The following is a 23,146-nucleotide window of genomic DNA, read 5'->3' as shown; positions in this document are numbered from 1 at the left end:
TTGGACAACGAATTGATCCGCTTTCTCCCTCTCTAGCCCAACTGTCTAACTTCCTGGCCACTCTTCATGGCCAGAGTCTTTCCTGTAGGGCCATCAATGTGTATAGGTCCGCTGTATCTCAATCCGTCATGTAACAGCAAGGCCAGGACATCGGCAAGCAACTCCTGATCTCCAAACTGTTGAACGGCATATTCGACACATCCCCTCCTCAACCAAAATATAAGAGTCTTTGCCAGTTTCAAGAGTAACATCCTGTTAGGGCTCCTTGGGGAATAACGCAGACCTCTCACTAGCCCAGTTGTCGTATAAGTTGGCCATGCTCCTAGCACTGTCCACAGAAGCGGCTGACTTGTCGCGTGAGGCGTCTTTTCGTCGCTTCTCTATCGCAGGCCCGATAACAGGGCGCACTTTGGCAGCCAAGTATAGGGTTAAGCGTTGAACATGCTATGTGACACATGATAGTAGCAAGTGCTGGGGTAGACTGAAATATGATTACCAGTTTTGACGAATGATGCTTACCTGAAGCTAAAGCTGGAATTATATGAAGTGTACGGAAGCACTTACTATCATGAGGAGGAGCACGTGTCCCCACCCATTCACTGCTTTAATAGAATCGCTCTCTACTTCCAGCATACACTTCGAGCAGTCAGGGTCCGACGAGGCCCCACACGGATGCAAGGAGCGAACCACGCATCGACAATTAAAAAAAAACCCTTTCGCTTTGTGCCCTCATTCTCTTCGTGTGCTTAATCACTTAAGCATAATCACTGCGACTCTCCGACAAGAGTATAGATGGCGGCGGATGGTCGGGAAGTGAAGACTATTGGGGGGGGGGGGGGGGGCACCAAGTGTTGCTTTCCCTAATATTTGAAAGCGGATTTTCTATTCTTCTATTTCGCGGATCTTCTATTTCTAGCGGAATCTAAAGTAGAAGAGGAGGAAATATCTGTTTATTTACAAACATTGGAGCTGGGTGACACCCATCAGGGGTCTGCTGCTCCATTTCTTGAAAGCGTTTCAATTATGCACGAATAAAATAATAGACATACAGAACAGAAGACAGATGCGACAACACACATGCAATATGGAAATACTATGCGACACATGATTGTAAGTGCTTGCGTATTCTTCAATATAATTCCAACATCACCTTCAGGTAGAGACAATTCGTTACAACTGGTAATTCTACAGTGAAAATTGCAGATTTCTCGCTTTTTTACCCGATCTTACGAACTTTCTGGACTTCTGCCGTTCGGTACCCATTCATGGAAGGGGACCGTGCCGGCTGCCCCTCTATCACGCCCCCTCGGAATGACTCTGCTAAGAATAATCTAGTGCTGAAGCATTGCAAGTCACACAACGGAGTCTCCTGTGAAGAACAACTCCGCAATTCTGACACGTAGCTCATTACATCAGATCCATTCATCAACGCAAGATTGTTACCATATTTAATATCGAGGTATAACTTTTCAATGAAACAACCAACGTACGGAAAAGTGAGATGAATACGTCAACGATGACGCTAGTTGCATGGATATGTATCTTGCGCGTGGGGAAATACAACACTGAAGCACTACGGCTGATTAGTTAGTAGGTGATTAGGCTTACGCGGCACACAGTCAATGAGAGTGACTGTACGCGAGGAACAAGAATAAAGAGCTCCGTTTTGCGGGAGCGTCTCAAAAGAAATGTTTCGTCGTTGGAGGAGAAACAGGGAGCTGAAGGTGCTCTGCTGTTGCCAAGGTATGTCCTGCCTCCTTCAGTTTCCCTTTCGAAGAGTATATTGGCCAAGAACCACCTTAGGAGTGTACGCTGACGACTTCCGTTCTGTCTAATGGTCTCTCAGATTCCAGCCAATACGTTGTCATGGTGCCCTTTCCCTGAAAGATATTCCAAAAAGTCACTTCACGCAATTGACTTCGTAATTCGATGACTTTCGCGCTTGAAAGTGCTTCTGAGCTGAGCGAGATATTCTGGCGGGCGGGCTACGCGGACGGGCGGACGTCCTCGTTCTGGTAGTTCTGGTTTCGCCTCATTTGCATACCAGAGTCTGGTGATTTATATCTGAAGGAACCTGCTCGTTTCAGGATTGTTGAGAAAGAGGGTGAATTCAAATAATGGTCGCCTGGAATTCCCCTGTCTCGCATTTTCGCCAAAACATCTAATTGAATAGTTAATTAATTTTAGGGGTAATTAGTCGTCTAGTAGTTACACGCTCTTTTCCACAGGTCGTCTGCATGGCCGTGTAACCAGCCCGCAGAAATGGTATCAATGCTGCTCTCATAGCCTTTATTTTTATTTTTAAATCTGTAACGCATTAAATAAAAATTAATAAGTAAAACACCCCTATTTTGTCAACAATACCGCAGCCGAATTTATGTTTGAACGTGATCAAACATAATTGGATCATAATTGGGAGTTACTGACTAATTGCAGGATAATTAAAGTCTCACACGACAGCTCCATCGATTACAATGGGTCCCTTTGCTGTCCGTTTAAAAGAAAGAAAAAAAGAAACGGAAGTAAAGGAGGCTCCTGATCGTTGTTAGAACGCGCTGTAGTCGAAGAGGTGACACTATACATACCTTAACCTGCACTTCGCCGCGCAGAGTGATTTCGAACGTGCCAAATTCCTCCAATAGTTCCTTCACTTTAGAACTGATATGTATCTTCAAGGCTGCAATGTTCACAATGCATATGCATTCAGTGATGCGTCTGCATGCAGGTGACGAGAGTGGGTCATCTGTGGAGCACGCCTTACCCTCTCCTGTGGTTTCCATACGAGAAGCAGTGTTTACAGTGTCTCCAAAGAGGCAGTACTTTGGCATCTTCAGTCCCACGACTCCTGCCACACAGGGACCTAAGAAAATGAGTAATGAGTACATGGGTATTGTTACAGCGTCCAAGTAAAACTGTTGTACCCGTTACCGAAAACCCGTTACCGTATCGCAATACCGATACTTGTTACTTCAGTTAAAAGTATCGGAACACCGATATGGATACTTCTTTTTTGAAGTAATCGAGTACCGCTATCGTTACTTAAAAAGAGCAACGCGATACTTCATCCGATACTTTAGTTTGAAATACGAAGATGATGCAACATAGAAATCTCGCTTACGTGAACACCCCATCTGTATAGTAGCAAATTGGGAGAAGGCAGTTTTGCAGTAAAACAAAACAAAACAAAACAGTATATTTATTATGTAGCACGGACACTTTGCTTGGCTTTTATCAAGAGCTGGTTCACAAAGTCTTCTTCTGCCATCCTAGCAGGCCGTGGTCTCTCCGTAGCTGACAGAGGCCAGTATGACAATTACGTTAGTGTCAGGCCTACGCAGTCCAATTACGAAGGAAACTTATCTGAAGTTAACAATACCACAGCATATGTGAGCGTGACATGGCAGCTTAGCAGTGGAATCCAGAGCCCACTGTCAAGGCCTTGACCTCTGTTCGTTGACCTGAACGCTTTTGTTGAGCACAGCGTGGCCATTTCCTCCGGGTTCAAAGAAAAAAACGTGAACATGTGTTTGGTATAATTCCATAATTCCCGTTACGGAGCACGTAGGCGTGTACACAGGCTTTTTGTCGAGGGATAGGCGAACCATTGACAATGAATAAGAGTAAGGAATATAGGCTGCGTTCCAATTCGCGCCCGCGAAGCCGCATGACTAGGCAGCTGAGTAGACCCCTTGCTTGTCACTATTGGAACAGGCTTGCCTAGCCGAGGCGCCTGTGGCGCCATCTCGTTGCTCACGCAAGAAATGCGTACGGCGCAAGCGCAGCAGGACTCTAATGCGCTAAGTTTGTAGGACATTGTGCATAAACTGTCACCTTCACAACTAAACATGTGTTGCAACTCTCTACGCAGTTTTAAAAAACATACCACTATGTGCAACTTTACATTTAAAGCCAGCAGAAGTATCGGGCACGCTGGTACCGTCAACGCGCGTCTCCATCCCGGCTGTCAGATGGTCAGGCGTATAACTAGACTGCATGGATGCGCACTAGGCGGTAGCCGACTGAATAGCGGACTTGGCGAGATTTGGAACGAGACTTAACATGGCGGCACTTCCGGTTAGACAGCTAGGCAGTCGACTAACCGGGGTATTGGAAAGCAGCCGTAGTCGGTGAAGCAAAAGTATCGGTATCGGTAACGATACGGAGATCGCGTTATCATAAATTTGTAACGGAAATACTTTCCTGATACCAATTTAAAAAAGTATCGCGATCCGCACTCCGATACCGAAAAAAGTAACAATTACTGTAACGGCGTTACGTACAACACTGAGTCTGTAAACCACACACACGCACATACGAGCTAACTCAACAGGGTGTCCCAGCTAACTGTATACAGATTTTTTAAAAATTATATAACACTTTTTCCAAGATGAAATCAATTGCAATATAGCATATGCTGAAGGGCACTCCCTAGGAGGGCATTAGCAAAGTCCAAAGGCAACGTCTTAATTAACTTTCATTAATTAACTTATTAATTATAAAAATTACAAAGTTGTCCCAATGAGAACATCTGTTCCTTTCGGTCACCTGATATCGTAGCCGTTTTCAGAACAAAAATCCGTTCCATAGATTGCCCGCAAAAAAATTAGTGAAGGAACGCCACTTTTTTCTTTATTTTGTTCATTGCGCATCTTCGCAGACGCGTATTTCCTTCGTCCCCAACGTGAGAGGGGGAAGGAGCACAGTGCCGCCTCATGCGTCGAAGATGAGCTTTAACTTGCGGAAACAAAACAATAACAAATGTATCAGGTGACTCTATCGGAACTGGCCTTATCTTGGGTTGCATGTTCTGTTTCCTTTTAACCTTTTTCCAGGACGCGAGAGGCGATAGTGTGCTCTTTCTCCCTCTCACATTGGAGATGAAGGAAAGACGCGTCTTCTAAGAAGCGCAATGAACAAAATAAAGTACAGTAGTAAAGAAGAAGAAGAATTTTTCGCGGGCTGATGGGGCTATCCGTCTGTACTCCGCGACGCGCTACTCGATGCACACGCTGGCGTGGCTCTGATTCATGTAGCGTGCGCCGCCGCAAGCGTCACGGTGGGCGGGATAGTCGACCTAGCGTGATGGAAATGGCGTCGATGCTTCCCAGTACACGAAGCTGAGGCGCCGGTCGTGTCTAGTGACTTTAGTGCGTCTATGAAAAACTTTTGTCCACTTGCAGTTCCTTGAACGAACGCGCTGCTGATGGAATATTTGAAAAATTTCGCTGCTGTCGTCGAGGGAGGATCGAGGCTATAGGCCTGTTTCACGACGTTTAGGGACGCTCCGAACCGTACTTTTCAGCGCCATTTGTAGTCGTTTAGCCGGAGGTTTTTCCATACACAGGCATGTATCGCCTATACTGTGTCTCTTAAAAGTCGTGTGTCTTAAACCTTTACGGGTTTCCACATAAAAGATGACGTTCCCGGTACGGCGGTAAGGCTGGGAAGACGCCGGACACGACCAGCTGTGCACTAGAGGAGGGCTGTTGGCGCTGCGGCGGCCGGTCGAGACCTTTGTGCAAGAGGCCCATTACGATACCGTCGATGTGCTTCGCAGGCTACACCACTGAGCCACTGAACGTCAGCCCGCGAAAATAACGACTGTGCACCTGTAAGGGCTCTTTCACACGTCCGTTTTTGTAGTCCATTTGAATAAAACCTAAGTGCAATCGAGCACTATGAGTTCCAAAGGGTTCGTTTTGCCTCCGTTAAAATCACGGACGAGAAAAACGTTCGTGTGAAACAGGCGTAACAGTGATTAAGGAATTAACTCTCGCTTGAGCTCGACGTGCCACGTCACATCCCTCTGATAACCGCGAGCTGATGATAACGTAGCCGAAGCCATTCCAAACTCGGCGTGCTAGGCGCCACTTCGTTCAGTGAAGCTTCGAGCGGAAATTCTTACCAGAGTGGATTCCGATACGAATCTGTAGCTTGCGCTGTGGCAGGTGTTTGATTTTGAAGGAACGTAGCTTGTGACGGAGAGTGAGTGCCATGCGAGCGATTTGTCTGACGTGCTCGTTGCCGTTGCGAATTGGGAGCCCCGAAGCAACGAGGTAAGCATCACCAATGGTTTCCACCTACGAGACGACCCAACGTGAGCCAATTAAGTAGTCGGTATATTCAGTTTCATTACTGTTGCTTACGAAGATTACGACACACCCAACTTTTACAAAATACTCACTTTATACACGTCGTACATTTCGATGATGCCGTCAAAGCAGGTGTACAGGTCGTTTAGGAGTGTCACCACCTGAACAAAGTAGTGACAAGAGGCTATATGTGATATTTCGCCAACCAGGAAGCGTTTGCCAATATATGTAGTACAGTCGCGCGCAGACTTGCCTTAACCAGCGGAGCGCGTGTCATCGAGCGCTGATAGACCGCTGGAAACGATATTGGGATGATCCACTATCCCCTTGAAAGGAGGGTCGGTACGCACAATGGATTCGTTCGTGGTTCGATTTCTCCGTTGAGCATACCGACCCTCCCTTCAACGGGATAGTGAATCGTTCCAATCTCGTTTCCAGTTGTCTATCAGCGCCCGATGACACGCGCTCCTCTGGTTAAGGCAAGGCTGCGCGCCACTTTGTGTCCTGCTCGAAGTCAGATTTTGTTATGCGCTATACAGTAACTGATGAATTCCAATTTGCATAGATCCGGAGGTAGTCCGCGTACAGTCGTTCAAAACAAGCAAACTCGACCAGGAGAGAAATATCAGTCAAACACAATTCTCTTTCTCCAAACGATTCAATTCCGAACTTCACTTCAGGCCAGTTTCCGGTGAATTCGCACAAAATATACTCACCTCCATTGGTGAACTGTCCGCAGACAAAGATGTAAATCCTACGATATCGCTGAAGAAAATAGTCACACTATCAAACGCTTCTGGTTGCACGTGGGAGCCTTTCTTCAATTCGTCGGCAACGTATCTGCGCAGGACAAGTAGACAGCACAGTTCGCGCTTCGGGTCAAACAAGTGGGCAACTAATGGCCAAGCACGGTGACATTACAATGACGGTGATGGTACAGGAGAAATATCAAGATGGGCTCCACTTGACCCGAGAGCAGCTACTCCGGAACGATCATTTATAAGCACGTGGCATAATTCATGTGGTGCCACTTATCACCGTTTGTTGAATCGGATATACAGCGTCAAGATAATGTGCACACTTGTAACAGTAACGCTGCTACACGACAGTAACCTGTAGTGTAATAGTAGCTACCAGATTAGAGGAGAAAAAATGCGGAGTTGTCAGTTCCGACGGGGGGGGGGGGTATATGTTTATTCACACAAAGGAGACGGGGTCAGGACTGGTTACTCTTGTTTTTGTGGTCTAGGGAAAAATTGCAAAAATTTGACCGCATTTTGGTTCATGAGATGAAGGGGATGGTATAACAAATAAGTTGAACGAGAACAGCAGGAGCTGGGCTAGTTGGTATGTAGTTGTAGCAGACGACACAGATGGCGTGCGCCGTGCGCAGGCCGAACGCGGAGAACGAAGCGCGGAGAACGAAGTTAGATAGAGCGACGTGGCGTTCACAAAAACATAAGGATATCAATGGTACTGCGTACGACAGATACTTGTCTAGAATCTCCAGTCCGAGGCCCACCTGTCCCCCATAGGTTGTATCACGCGCGCAGGACCCATGTCATTATCGCCTCGGAGAGGAGGCCGTGCAGAGCCGTTTTCCACACAACGCCACCAACCGGGAGAGATAGTCTGTGGTACTCGCCACCACGGGAATAATGTCAAACGACATTCCTTTAGTAAAATTTCACACTTCCAGGTGCTACTCTGCGACAGTTGCAACAAAGACGTTCGGACACCAATCACGTATTCTACGTATTTTACCTGCAAGAGGTATGCCTAGTTCACATTCGAAAATCCCCTAACACATTCGTGAGTTTTAGTATACCGTGGATAAGGTTATCGTGCCTACCGGAACCAATCGCAGTCATGCGTGACTCAGAATCTTATCCCCTGATTGGTTCCGGTTGATACGGTTCGACGCAAGCCACCTTATCAACGGTCTCCTAAAACTCTCTATTGTTGCATAATTCGTGCGGCTCACCTTGGAAGTAGCTGGTAGAGCAGCTCATCGGTTCGTTTCTTCTCTTCTAGAAGGGACTGCGTTTTTTCTTCGACCAACGATTCTAAGTTGTTTGCATACTGCTCCATTCGTTGAAGCAAGTTGTCGAAGAAATTCTTGCCAGACAGCCCCCTGTCGAAGAATGGAACGAGAAGCATATCAGTGAAACCACAATACACATCGGAACAGACCATGCTCTGATCACTCGAGCCTCAAAGTTTGACGGCGAGGATGGTAGCTGGCATTACAGCGCGTAGGAGCGTTTTGTTGTGATTGCTGAGCGTGGGTATGAAATGATATAACTGAAGAACAATTATGGATTACGAAAAATACATTACTCGGGGTGGGGTGGGGTGGGGTGGGTGGATATGCTTAGGCATCACTTTTCCAAAATGGTGTTCTGTCGTGACTTGGTTAGCACCAGGGAAGGATAACGGATGTATTTTGGTTACCGTTTCCATTTTCGTTACTGCTATATTTTCGTTTCCGTTATCCGTTTCTGATACCGGCCTTTTAGTTTCGTTTCCGTTACTGTTTCCGCTAATGAAACGGTTGTTACAGAGCTGCGGAAGGACAGCCCGTCCGGCTCTATCAGCACCCTGGTTTGCCCAAGTGCTGCTTCGGTGTCACGCGTACACACTACACAAGTAATTTTACGTCGTTGGGATGCGCACATCTTGCAAGATTAAAAAAAATGTAGGAACATGTCTTCAGTCTTCAGTCACTCGGAGTCCAGCAACTCAAGATGGGCGTAACCATCATCCAATGTCGCATTCATAAGCGGGCGCTCTCAGTAGTAAATAATACTGCCATGGCCACGGTGAAATGAAAAAAAAGTACAAAATAAGTAACTAAAAATCGTAGGCTGTCATACTCGTGCTATGATGGAGTATAGTCATGTGTTGATGTCATGGAGTTATAAGGACTGGGACGAGGTAAGCGACGTATGCTCCCTCGACATCCAATATTGCGCTTTCTTTCCATGCTCTCGTGTAGTATTAGAGCATTACAGGGAATGGAGACGTCAAAACAAAAACATAAAAATGAAAAGTCACTCAAATGTCATCGCACAACAGGAATAGCCATTACTCGAATTCAATACCGAACGATAAATTCGTTTCCGTTTCTGTTTCCGGTAATGGGGGACCGCGGTATGCGTTTCCGTTTCCGTTATCGTTACCATCTCCAATTTCGGTAATGTACCGTTCCGTTACCATTACCGTTACCCTTCCCTGGTTAGCACGTTCAATGAAACTGTGCTGTGAACGGGTGTGAATGACCTTACATGTTTGTTACCCAAGACAAGATTAGGCTGTGGTTTTCGTGGATCCGGGGTCGGATTCAGACCCTCAGTTTGGGAGGGGGAGGTTTCTTTGGCGGAAGGCGTAGTGGGGGAGGGTAGAGAGGGACATGCAATGTATAAACTGATGTTTTTCTTTTTTTTGGGGGGGGGGGGAGCATCCCCCAACCGCCTCCCTCCTGATCCGCCACTGCGTGGATCTCACCACCTCCAGCCTCCCTTTTCGTATATGTCATCTTATCCTGCCATTTGTCGCTTATTTGTACGAGACATCGTAGCGTTTTAAGGGTGCCGTACTGATCGAAAATAATATAAGGAAAGATATCTGCTTGTGGAGCAGAGAGCTGGCTAAATAAAAGAAAACATAAAGCGGCAGTATGCGGAACTGAAAGCAACGTTCTTGATTAGTTCTCTTTCGAAAGACGACCAGATAATTGCGGTGAGGAACTTGACCAACATATAGTAGTTGTATTTGGCCCAGAGAGATCACATCGTGCCAGTTTGCCTACCGTTCCGTTGATGTCTCACTGACTCCACTGACTATCGACCCCTATTTAGTGTCGTTCAGGACACCAGTGGGCCGCACCTCATGTGGCGAATATCTCCATTCATCACCATTAATTTACCTGTTGCTATTGTACCAGTGCTGGGTTAGAAGCTCGTGTATGTATCATGGTGTGCAAGTCATGGTTATGCATGGAAGATATTCGTTTGGTGGTTTTTCTAGTTGGTACTGGGTATTAATAGTAGGTCCGGGGAAACAATGCAGATAGCTCGTCTATGCATCGTCAATTCGCCATCCCCCAAGTGCAGTGCCCTCATGAAATGAGACGTGGATTTAAAGCTGACATCCTGAATGGAATCATGTCACATTAGCTGCGTGGTCCTTTGTCATTCCGAAAATTAAGGACAGCATCTGCAGGGAAGGTCGCGACATTCTTTTTTTTTCGACCGGAGACAATCCGTCGCTCACCCACAATCTAAAGCTACCACAACGTGAGAATATTACAGCCCTGTTACTGGATCGATTGATTGCACCAAGATACTAAATGAACACGAATGGTTAAATGCACACATAAGCTGCGCAGCTCTATGCCAACTTCCCAGCGCATATACATCTTATCTTGCACGATCGACTATGCAGGAATGTGACTTTGAAGTCGCTCTCTATTCTCTCGGCCTTGCGTGCAACGAATTTTTTTCTTCTGTCGTTTAAAGAAGCACCTAGGAAGTCACCAGTTTCATGGTGATGATATGCTGAAGGCAGCAGCTGCAGCAAAACATTCTCCTCTTCAGGAATAAGAAAAGTTGCTCAGAGATGTGTTAAGGGCATCGATATTTATGGGGAAAGATTTTAAAAACCAAAACGTGTTGATGCTCCTATTGTTACTTCTGTGCTAGGATTAGGAATTATTGAACAAACTACCGTATAGTTTTGTGGAACATACGAGGTAAGCCCCCACAGCGAACCATGTTCGTCACATAGTGTAAAATCGCAGGAGAGACACAGACCTGGTGGGAAACAATCCGCATCTTCAAGCGAACACGAACACACATGCACATGATGCACATCATCATGTGGTGCACATGATGGCTTCCGGATACACGTTGCTCAAAAACAAATTTCTGCGCTTCACTTTATCCCTGTCTGGTTGCTGTAGCTGAGTATAGAGTCAGCACCGCTTAGACGGTGGCGTCTGGTCATATTGTCACGCTCTGTTACAAATTTCAAAATTCTTCGCAGCTCTCTGTTTTACACGAGAAAGTTGAAAACTACCGACTCTGATTTAAGCAGTTGCAACATTTCCCTACACTGAAGACTTGCTTTGCAGCAATGAAACCGAGAAAAAGGAAATGATGCTCGCTTTCGATGAAAGCGGCCAGTGAGCGTCTGCACCTGCTAGGCTTTCAGGCGCGAAAGCAGCTTTGGGCAACAAAGACCTAAACCTGCGTCTGGAAACCAAGTAACGCCATCATCACCGTACGGCGGAGGAGAAATGCAAGAGGAGATCTTGCTGGGGTGTTAGAGGCAGGCGAGCTTCAGACACGGAAAGTTTTTCCGCTGCGGTAATTCTTTTTCACGGGTGCTGTGGCATGATGCGGTAATGAGAGATGTAGTGCTGCACACGCAAGGAAATAGCCCCGAAAGCGGCTTGGCGTTTAGTGCGTGCACAGTGTAAACACGCTATTTTCTTGCGTACGGTACAACTCTCTAATATATGGATGATATTTAGAGAACGATTGGACAATGTTGGGAGAGCGTACTTAGTTACTTTCTTCACACAGTGTCGGACTTCAGCAATGGAAGGGCGATCCGATGGAGATTCCGCCCAGCAGCTGCGCATCAGTCTCAAGACCTCAGCGGGGCATTCGTCCGGAGACACTTCCGGGCGGAAAGGAGGCATTGTTCCCATCTTCACGCGATCCAGGATCTCTGATTGAAAATCACGTATTGATCGTATTTTGTATCAAAAGTTCAAAGTCAACTAGGAAAGGGGGTGGGATATGTTCATTATGAAGGAGGAAACATAAAGCTATCCTTTCTTGACAATGAACCTGAACCGTAGTGAATCGTGTACCTTCCGGCTCCATGAGACTTCTTGTGCGCCCGAGTCGTTCGAGCGACTCAAATGGCCCAGATCGTGTTACCACCTCCTGCAAGATAACTGCGAAGGCGTAAATATCTGCCTTCTGACTGCCATGCAGTCGAGGTTCTTTCAGACGCAGGATTTCCGGGGCAGTCCAAAACATAGTCCCTGTAGGATAAGCAAAATAATTACGACGATCTCCAACAGTACCTTTCGGTCCTCTTACTCGGGTTTTTCTCTTCGGGCTCAGGGAGCTGCACGTGCAGGTGACGTAGCCCAAAGTCAATGAGTTTCACAACGAATCTTCCATCTATGATGCACTTCGTGCTCTTCAGACGGCCATGGTACTGGATTTGGGACCCGTGAAGGTAGTTTAGACCCTGTTTAATGGTCGTAGAAATTTGTGATGGGTATTACAAATACAGGGAGGGCAAGCATAATTCAAGTGAAGAGTGACACATGAGGTGTGTCAAATTGAGGAGAAAACACGATTCACATTTATAGGTCTGACTTTTTTCGGGTTAAACTCGATTCTTGGTAGTGATTATTTCCCGATTATGTTCTGCGGGGTTAAATATTAAATTAAATTAATATATTAAATGTTAAATTCGGGTTAAATATGAGTTCCACACGAATATTCCAAACAACGTATTTCATTGTATCAGGTGCACGACCTAGTAGGAATCCGTGCGCGATTAAAAACAAAAAACAAAAAAAAAAAAGCACGAAAAGGCAAAAGAATCAAAGCACAGTTAATATACAAAGGCAAAAAAAGGAAAGGTATGAAGGAAAAACCTGTAATATAACAAACGGTTAATATAACAAACAATAGTTAATATAACAAACAAACAACAACTACATGAATAACGATGGGATGAGGTGTTAATATAATAACATGTGCTGCTTGTGCCTATAATTAGTTTTGCTTGTTTAGTTTGTTAGTTTGTTTGACCACTATGTGAACCTGTAACTGCGGGCCGCTTGCTGGACAGAAAGAAAAAAAAAATATATAACCCCATCACTCTCGAAATAATCCCCGGTTTCTCCCAGAACTTCAGATATAAAAATAGCACCGGATTCCCCCTCTCTCCTCCAACTCCCGTATCCGAAAAAGGCATTTAACTCGCAAAACTGAGGCCCTATCCATAGCGTATGTATCAACCTACCTATATTTCATACTACAATGGTGGTTCAGTGTGTAACATGAGAAAATTTACTAAAGAAAAACGAAAATGAGTATTCTGGAAAACAATCCATCATTTTTCTACACGGCTCCCTGCTTTTCAGTGCAAGTGCGCCGTCTTTTGGGAAGCGCCTGTGGCCTCTTGGGCGGGTGTGCTGTCATTCATGCGCAGCTTATTATTTCATATCTTCGTCGGATGCAAACGCTTGTCAAGATTCTCCCTGAGTCGACCAAAGGTATGATAGTCCGATGGCGCAAGACCAGTCGAATATAGGGTGTTAAGGAAGAAGGCACATGTCTCGGCGGTGGACATCACGTGATCTCGCTCCGCGAATTATCAACATTCTTGCACCTTGTACTGTCATTCTATTAAACGTACTTCATCATGTACTTACGCCCTTGATTGCTTTACATTGGCGGGGAGTGTTAAAGATTAGCACCACCGCTCGTGAGCGGGACTCGTTCATTGTTGTTCTTCATCATATAGTCTTAGGTGTCCATTATATGTTGTCCATCGTCGTAATATAGATCCCTTCTTTATATTATTGCACATTTGATGCCGAAACCCGGGGAACCGGAGTAGCGCAAGAATTACCGACGAAAGTTGAACTGGACTGGAAGGTTTGGACTGGACTGCATCGGAATAGGCGGTTTAGAACAGCTGGAAAGGGTACGTGCTGCTTGTCGTTCGACAGTTGCGAGCAACATCAATGATATCACGACTAGGTCGCGACATGTCGAGTGCGTTTGTCTCGCCTCTTGCTAACTTACGCATCCATTGATATGCTTGCTGTAGCGATATGGAGGCACTACCATACACTCTGAGAAAAAATGATGCCGTCCCCACTCCTTTAGGGGAGTAGGTAGCTTGTCCCTTAGAACACACTCTTTCGTGTAAAACTTACACCCTCCAAGAGGGAGCTCCCTCCCAGTAGTAACCACAGTTACAGGTATCGTGCTGACACCATGAAACTGGTTTATAGTACCAGTACCTCTGCAGCTGCTTTGGTAAATCCTTTATGACATTTCTGACTTTGGAATATCTGTGTTGTCGAATATCTTATAAGCAATTCGTCGTAGTACATACCCGATGGGGATGGGAAAAGTTGTGCGCGAAGGAGGAAGGCAAGTTGTTATGGTGGTGTAAAGAGGTAGGGGGTGCGATACCACCTTCTAAGAAATTTGGGTAGTGCCACGAAACAACTCACCAGAAAAAAAAAAAAAAAGAAGAACATCCGAGCTTCTCTCAGCAACCTCCATTGGGAAGCGACCTCGAACGCGGGCGAAACTCCGGAATAAGTATTCGACGTAATTAGTGTGTCAAAGTCGCGCATGTCACGATATTTCTACACGTAGGTGTGAGAACTTCAACTGATAATCTTAATGCAAAACCATGGAATATATAATGTCACATATGCATGGCTGCACTGTAGTATACAAGTTTATACCTCGAAAGTCACCGTACGAGAACGAAGGTGATGTCACGTATCACTCGTTGATTAAATTTCGACAGCAAGAGCTAGGGAGTACACCTACTTGCAGTGATGGAGTTACGTGGTAAATTGGGGAAGAAAGAGGGAGTAAGCGACTCAGGAGGGGGAGTGAAAATGAAGTAAGAGTGGAAAGTTACTCCCCCGTTACTCCTTTTGTATCACAGAGTGTATGCTGTGCCTTCATTCGATGGTGGATGTCGATGTGTTTCACACCTTCACATGTAAGAAACTGATGACCGATCGTTGGTGAAAAGCTGAAGCGCGAAACCCAACATATAGAGCAGAGGACCCGCACTACCACCCGCAGCAAAAGTATTATGTACATTAGATAGAGTTCGGAATGTTAATTATAGCTTTTAGGAGTTTTATGAGTTCCAGCGGTCCGTCATGTTAGGAACGAAGGAACGAACACCGTGTAACGCTCAGTTGGGCTATATTTCCTTGTGCTTAGTCGGGGGCTGTAGCTTGTTTTGCGGTAGGGCATCATACAGGTGCTTTATCAGACTGTAAAAGTATTGTGCGATATGTTTACTGAACATCAGATACCTCGACCAAGTCTGTGATGATGGAGCACTTGAACATCCAGTCTATATTCATTTCTTCATTTTCTAACATGTCCTAAAAAGGGACAGCCAATCGTGAGACGTAAAAATTGACATAACCCAGTTTATTCCGCTTCGAAGGGGAATGCAAACATACCCTGAGGCTTCCCCTGGGGCATAGTTCAGTTATGATGGAAATGTTCGGATCTTCGACGCAAAGACCCACAACGCGGACAAGATTTTCGTGGGTCAGTTCTCGTACCTGGAAATGCAACGAGATCATATTAGTTTCAGTTTTCGTTTATCTACGTATTGTGCAGCCTCTGTCGGCATGAACGTAAAACAGTACTGAATCTAGAACAATACAGCAATGCATTGAATGGCACCATCTCAGGTAGTGCAGCCATCAGTGCCTACGCATTCAAAAGTAATACGTACCAATTTCAATTCCATGAGGAGTGACCTATTGACGTGGAGCTTTTTTACGTTGAGGCTCTTTATGGCAACTCGTACACCCTGTGCACGTGAATAGATTTGATGAGGTTGTCACATTGTAAACTGATGGTGTTAGCATTATAACGTGAACAAAATGACAACGCATGGGAAGGTGTTCCTGTCACTGGTGTTGCATGTATGCATAGACAAATCTTCGTCAGCTTCAGCTCCTGCCCCTCGGACGCTCGTATTCCTCGTGCACAGTAATGAATACACTCACGAACACATGCGGAACCCCACTTTTGCGTTAGTCTCTGTAGCAAATACTTCAATGCAAGGTTGGCTTTCCCCCACTTGAGCTATTTTCTGCTTAAGCTATACCCTACATTTTTAGGCACTGAAGGTTTATGCGCATAACTGTGGAAGGTAATCCGTACATTGACGCATCACACATCATGTACTGTTTCTGCATGTTTTCCCATTATCATTCGACATGCTTTTAACCTTTCTGCGATATGGAATAATTCGGATGAGAAGGTTTTAGTTTAGATACCACGCTAATTAATTTGAGTGTAAAAAGTTACTACATGCGCCTTATCAATTAATCCACGCGCCATACGGCTTAATCTGGCTGCGAACATAAAAACAGCATTGCTACCAGTAGTGTTACCAGCAGCAGAAGTGCATGGGACGATGCCAACACAAACCCGCGTATGCTGAGCTTTGTGTGCTGGACAACAAAAAGAAAACTCAAGTTTATACATTTCAAGTTGGTAAAAGAACACTCATATCAGTGGTGTTACTAGAGGTAACAGAATCGACGAAGCAAAGAAGACGTAATGGTTACAAATGGCAAGAAGTCCTCACTAATTTTTCAGAATACGAATTTATTTCCACCAGAGTTAGTGTTTGATACAGCTACCGTAACGATTTCTTTATAGCCGGATTAAATGATAATGCGCGCAGATGGATTTGTATGGTACTTGGATTGATTAGTGTGGCACCTGGAGTAAACTTTTGACATCTGAATTATTCCATACCGGACACAGACGAAAAGTATTGCGCTTGCATTAAGACGTGCAGGAAAACGCAATGACCCTTTGATACAGACGTGAAAGTATAGTGTTGACCGAGGCGTTATACATCTAGTTTGCACACTTTACAACCATATGTGCCGCTTACCTTATATGTTCCAACTTGAATACCCGACAGGATGCAGGCTTGAAGCGTGCTCACATTCGATGTAGATTTCATGTACGACTATAACGAGAACAGTTAGTAGTCTAGGCACAACATGTATAAAGAGGGAGCATGCAGGTTTTCTGTAGACTTGCAAACAGCAAACGTGCGCATCGTAAGAAGTGACCGAAAGAAGTCTCGTCACTCATTGACACACCCCACGGGAACAGCGTTGGCACTGAACTGTAAAAAATACGCAGTATTGGGACGGCATGCGTGCATTTCTTCGTTTCAGCATTAGTTGGTCCTTCTACCTATACGTACAGCCACACATAATGTAGGTAGCTGAGGGCCTTCATTATCGGACACAGCGGGGGCGGCGAGAATGCTCGGAAAGATGACGGCCACGATATGTATGATGCCGTTCGTCACGCAAAGTTTACTAAACGTGTACGGAACTACAGACAGATGCCTTCAGGCAAAGTTCTAATTCAAGGGAATTAGAACTTTGCCTGAAGGCGTCTGTCTGCAGTCTGTCTGCGTTTAGTAAAGTCAAATGAATTAGAATACGCACTATAAAAATACATAGAAATAAAAAAAACGCAGCTGAGATGGTTAAAAGGATCTTTTGTTTTAACGTTCCACTGCAGAACACCAGTTTTTCGTCCTACGAGAGCGCTTTTTCCGTTCATCGTGCTCCAGAAAGAAGAAGAAGAAGAAGAAAAAGAGGGGAGGGGGAGAAAGAGAACAGAGAAAGAATGGAGCAATCTCAGGCGTCTTTGTCAAGCCCTTTCATGTGTTTTTATTTCAGGTTCGGATATTTAGGGGGCACCATTTTCCCCTGCGCTAACTTCAACGAGCTTGCGTTGCGTAATTGCTTCGAATACGGCCATGGAGGAAAGAAGAAAAGGAGGCGCACCAACGGCTCTTCGACAGAAGAGAGAAGCGTGGGGCAAGTGACGTGGGGATAGGAGAGTGAGCTGTAGCTTCTTTGGAGCCAGGCGAGGGTCACGTTACCTGAATTGGCCAACGAGGCCGCTTTGCACACGCGACTTTGGGGCCCACTTCGGCGCGCTACCACCACACCTCTCCAAGTATTCCGAAACTATGCGTTGGGGGCTCCCATAGAGATGTATGTACCGAAACCACAAGGTGAGCGGTGATGTCACTGGAATGAGGCCTAGTCTCGGCTTCACTTCTCAGAGCAACAGGGCTCCTCCTCCCTTTCCTTCCTTCATGAATACGGCACACGTTTTCCTTCTTTTTTCTAAGGTTCCGCCCTGTATATCACACATTAGTCAGAGAGGGAGGGGGGGGGGTGACGTGGGGCTTCGAGCGGTCTGCCTGCCTAGATTGGCGGCACGTTGCTAGGGGAAGGGACGAAAGAGGGTGGGGGAAGGGGGTAGGGGTAGGGGAAGGCTCCCACGTCCGGTTCTACAGTTTCCTGCACTACAACCGACCGTGAGGGTCCACAGCCTTCAGAAAATTCAGCAGGGCTTTCTGTGCGGATTTGCGGCGCTGGAGGTGGCGGCACGGATGGACGATCTCCTCAATATGCAGCTCTGATGTTCCAGGGTGCTGCACTGCTTTCTGGGGTTCCCGTCTGGCGTCGGATGTAGCCGGAGAGACCATTATAAAATGTCCGTCTGTTTCTGGTTCACCGCATTGGCGACAATTTAAACTAGAAGTGCGGCCGAGGTTGAAAGTGTGGGCGCACGTGTAGGCACTACGACATCGGATGCGAAGCAGGAGGGAAACCTCAGCCTTGAAGAGGCCACTCACTGCACAGGGAGGGGTGCAGACCCGTCTCCCGTTCGCGCGTATCGGAATGTGGCATCCATACATGTCTTTTGATAGCTCTGGACTAAGCGAATCCACTTGATTGCACCTGGCCTTTCGGCTCGATTTTTGTAGCTGCTTTGGCCAGCTGATCAGCTCGATCATTCCCTGAAATTTCCTTATGGGAGGGCATCCACTGCAGCGATACCGCGGTACCGTGGGTACCGTCTTGTCAGCTGGTGCCGGGCCTCTCCTGCGAAATAGCACGTCTCAGAGTGGCGATCGATGCGTGAGATAGCGCCTCGTGAATCGTGATTACGATACAACGATTAAAGGACTGCCAGGTACATAGAACGCAAGAGTAAAAACCGGGACTAGTGTACCCAAAAGAGGAAAAAGTGGGAGGACGATACTTAGGGTGCTTGACGTTTCGAGCGGACGCTCTTCATCAGAAAGCGGGGAAACAGAAAGCTAGTGTCGGATGATGTTACTGCCCAGCCCGCTAGGGGGCTGCACGTAAACGTGTAACTAGGGCAGCATGTGTAACACCCGTCGACAGTTGATTAGAAGCCTAAAACCAGTCTTTCGTCTAGGCCTGTTGGATGGGTAGTGTTCATAAGAGTGTTCAGATGGGTAGTGTTAGCATGTTTCCCATTTTTCTGATGAACAGCGTCCGTTCGAAACGTCAGGCGGTGTCCAGCACCCTAAATATCGTCCTCCTACTTTTTCCCATTTTGGGTACACTATATCCGTGATTACAACGATGTCTGACAATTTTGCGGTCTCTGCAGTCCTAAGCGCTTGAGCACTAGCCCGAGAGCAACGGGAATGTTTTGACCAGGGCCTGTTTGCATATAAGCTGATTACGAGTGGCTCAATCTCAATAGCCTTGGCAGTGCATTGAGCACTCGGTGCGCATCTAGAGAGCACTGTCAAAGCCGTTGAGAATGAGTCTACTCGTACTCAACTTTTATATAAACAGGCCCATCTTAGTAAGACCAAGGTGGTATTAGAATGAATGAATGAAGCCAAAGGCACATGTAATATGCAATAATAGCATCCAATGTGCAATTTACAAAGGCACTGCATATGCAGTAACATCCGTAGTAAAACAGTTATCGCGTATTTGCGCCAGCCTTCTTCAACAAAATGTAAAAGGGTGTAAGGTGGTGGTGATGTTGGCCTGACAGCTGTGGGCATCGTGACGACTACGGCGGTGTAAGGGATATACAAAGGAAGGAGACATTCAGAAGACGCCGAGCATTCCCACATCTGTCGAAAGAGGCAGCTCCTAGCGCGCTTAGGCGACTCCTAAGCGGCTGCACGTCTGATGCCCCTATTGCTAATCTCACAGTTAAGAATCCACATGTTAAAAATCCCATACGGTAAAAATCTCAAATCGGCACACTCTAATGTCGGCAGCGCCGTGCGGGGATTTGTAGTCAACGCAAACTTGGACTAACCTATAAAAATCTCTCATGTCTCACTATTGTCTTTATAGGCCTTGATAGGTTATGATAGGACTAATAATAAGTGCAATAGCAGGCCTTTGTAGGTCTCACTAAAGTACTATATAAGCTCCCCTGACCGTAAACTAACCAATATCGCTTCGTTTTGCGTTCCTTCAGCTCGTCTGCCCCGCTGAGCCTAACGGTCGCTAAACTGTGCATTTCATCAGGCGCGTTTACATGGGCGCATACGTCGACTGAAAGAAACAGACGACTGATCGCAAAGATCGATTTGGGACGTTTCACATGGCAAGAAGCGATGCGCCTTAGTACGCCGGGCAATTCAGTCGACTCGGTCGATGACAGCGGCGCCTAGGCACTAGGGTGGTCACTTTGCAATTGGGTACTGTTTAATCAGTGTGTGATTTCTTTTACTGCGCCCATAAACATTAACGCCTTCCACCAACGGCCCAGTCGATGCCCAATGCTGCTGGCTTGAAACGTTTACACCGGCGGGAACGTCAACCGTGTCCGCCCTCATGTTTATTTTCATGTGTCGCGGGCGTAGCACGGCGGCAGATGCGGTTGTGACGTAGCGGAAACCGTCGGCAAAGTCGACTTGCCCGCTTTACATGACAAAGGCGAGACGACTCCAGTCGTCTGATCTACCCCAACGTAGCGACTTATTTCTGCTGAGTCGACGTCCCCTTTAGGTCCATTTAGGCGGGTTAACGTGGAGAGGGGAGATCGACCTGTCTCGCCCTGTCGACTTATGTCGCATTCATGTAAACGCGCCTCGACTTTGACGGACATTCAATAACACACGAAGCTGGCACGTTGCTCAATGATACCCTGTTTTGAAACACAGTCATTGTCAGACTTCCCATATAAACTTTTCTATTGCAATTTGGGACTTTGGTATTGTGGATTTTTGAGATCTGGTATTTCGAACGCTGAGATACCGTGACGTACATGGCAGATATATTGTCTGTTAGACATGCCACTTTTAACAAATTCTTCCTGACGTTCGACTTTTTCGATGCAACTGTCACTCGATGTAAATTCGACACTCCAAATTTCAAACGACAGTCTTCCTGTTCTGACTGCAGACCAGGTTCTCATGTGGAGGTGACCTCACCGGCAAAGTGCGTTCACATATAATGGGACCTTTCCGCCACGACTTTTGGCGAATGAACACGCGGCATCAAAGACACAAAGTTTGAAGTAGCTTGTATAAATTTTACAGGACAATAAAACTTGTATTTCTACATCAAATGCATATCAATGAATACATTGCTGTTTGGTCTTGCAGTTATTACGCTTTACTGGGCACGGAACTTCTGTTCCACCGTACTTCATGTGATCAAGGGATGCCTCTTACTAGTTCGATATCTCATGCACCTCAGCAATAAACACGTCTCCACGTACGTACTGCTTGCGTCACACTTGTCTGTAATATCCAGATCGTGGCACAACGACCCCTATCGGCGGCTCCCGCGCGAAGGCACTACACGAAAATCCTTTTCTGGGGGTTGGCGTAAAGTCTCGCGCAGAACCTGCAATGTCCGTACTTCATATACTGTCTGCTGGTCTCCTCTCGGAGTCGATTTTAGCATTAGCCTCTCCAGGTGTCCGCTCTCACTCTCGCAGACAGTGCCGAAACTTATGCCGAAACGAGGTGATGAATAATTCTCTCCCTTCTCGTCCAGGTTGTAATGAAGTATAAGTGCGGTATTTAGTCTAAAGCATAATTACGTTTCACCATTCTTTATTGTTTGCGAAACAGAGGAACATATGGGCTGTGCTTCTCGGATTGCAGGAGGTGTTCCAAATATATAAGAACACATTTTAAATAAAAAATACAACACAAAATAAAAAAAATCAAGCAGGAGAGGTAAACATTTGTAGTGGCTGGAGAAATTGTCGTCGCTTACGCACTATTGTATATAATTTATAATTGGGTGTTTACGTCGCGAGACAACTGAGCGCACTATTGTGTACATTGTAGGATTGGCATCTCACCTTCGCATTTTCTAATTTAACATTCTTAGTGCTATATTTACCCGAATGAATGCAAAGCAACAAAACGATTTAAAAATTCCAACAGCGTATTTATTAGTAAAAGAAACCACATAAAATTACGACCAGTTAAATGGTGTGAAGTTTATCGAAATAAATGTACATGATATGCGAGCTGAGCGTACAAGCATCGTTTGAGCGTGGAATTGTAAGTGACGAAGCTGATACCTTTAGGGATGCAGACCAAATTTTGGTACTGCACCACTTCTAGGTATACCACGTGGAAGCATTATAATATCGCTTCATTTAAAGCGTTATAAATATGTGCGTCAATAAGAATGGATTATACTATCAATCACAGGCTATAAATAATTGTCATGATGATTGGTGTGTTTCATCGTCACGGGCGATTTCTTGTTCACAAAATATGCAATGTTCAGCGACTGCGCGTGTGTTAGTGATATCCAAGCGTTCCAATTTGGGTTTTGACTCCCATCAATAGCGTAGCCAGAAAAAATGTTTCGGGAGGCATTCTGTAGAAACCGTACATAGGGGAGAGGATTTACCTCTTTTCCCTCTTCAAATGCGCTACCAAAGGTATACGATATCGGGAAGGTTGAAGACCCGAAATCCCCCTTCTGACTTCGCCACGGACTCCCATAATCTGGCAAGTAACGAAAATTTTGCGTAGATACAAATTTTTCCATAGAGGTTGCTGTATGTTTATTCTTAGGTGTCATGCGTTAATCTTGACAGTCTCGCCCACTCGACACACCGTGCAGTATTTCCACTTCTTTATTGCTCCACTGAATTTTGCAAATGTAACATGCCAAGCCGATAAAGTATTACCCCATTTAAAATGTCGCGGAGCGACATGCAGCGTGTACGGCCCTCGGCGGTAATTCGTTCGTCCGCCACACTGGAGCACAGCCGTTTATGAGGAGCGTATTTTAAAGCGCGTCATTCTAAGTCACACTAAGGCCTCATGCTGACGGCGCCGACATTTTGGATCTGGCCTTTTACTCGGGAAACAGATGCGTTTTTCGTGGTACTTTATGCGTTAGGGCAAACAACTGACACACTGCG

The 23,146-nt window shown here is 45.9% G+C and overlaps 1 protein-coding gene across 1 annotated transcript; it reads right to left on the bottom strand.

Annotated features, from left to right (window-relative positions):
* Positions 1-1,425: 1,425 nt before the first annotated feature.
* LOC135383822 (atrial natriuretic peptide receptor 1-like) lies at positions 1,426-15,704 on the bottom strand. The gene is made up of 13 exons (XM_064613138.1): positions 15,639-15,704; positions 15,358-15,462; positions 15,205-15,276; positions 12,209-12,362; positions 11,974-12,150; positions 11,660-11,828; positions 8,077-8,226; positions 6,809-6,932; positions 6,185-6,253; positions 5,906-6,080; positions 2,762-2,860; positions 2,586-2,677; positions 1,426-1,880 (listed from the first exon to the last, which is right to left on the bottom strand). The coding sequence occupies exons 1-13, from the start codon at positions 15,651-15,653 to the stop codon at positions 1,800-1,802; spliced, it is 1,482 nt and encodes a 493-aa protein (XP_064469208.1). The 5' UTR covers positions 15,654-15,704; the 3' UTR covers positions 1,426-1,799.
* Positions 15,705-23,146: the final 7,442 nt, after the last annotated feature.

Source organism: Ornithodoros turicata, chromosome 2 (genome assembly GCF_037126465.1).
Source record: "Ornithodoros turicata isolate Travis chromosome 2, ASM3712646v1, whole genome shotgun sequence".
Classification (NCBI taxonomy): Eukaryota; Metazoa; Arthropoda; class Arachnida; order Ixodida; family Argasidae; genus Ornithodoros; species Ornithodoros turicata.
This window is presented reverse-complemented; position numbering and strand designations above follow the sequence as displayed.

Bases quoted from the DNA above. Each gene is read 5' to 3' on its own strand.
- LOC135383822 (XM_064613138.1), bottom strand. The intron at 15,277-15,357 runs GTATGTTTGCAT...GTCCCTTTTTAG, and splicing joins GCCCCAGGGGAAGCCTCAGG to GACATGTTAGAAAATGAAGA. The intron at 6,254-6,808 runs GTGAGTATATTT...TACTTTGTTCAG, and splicing joins CGGACAGTTCACCAATGGAG to GTGGTGACACTCCTAAACGA.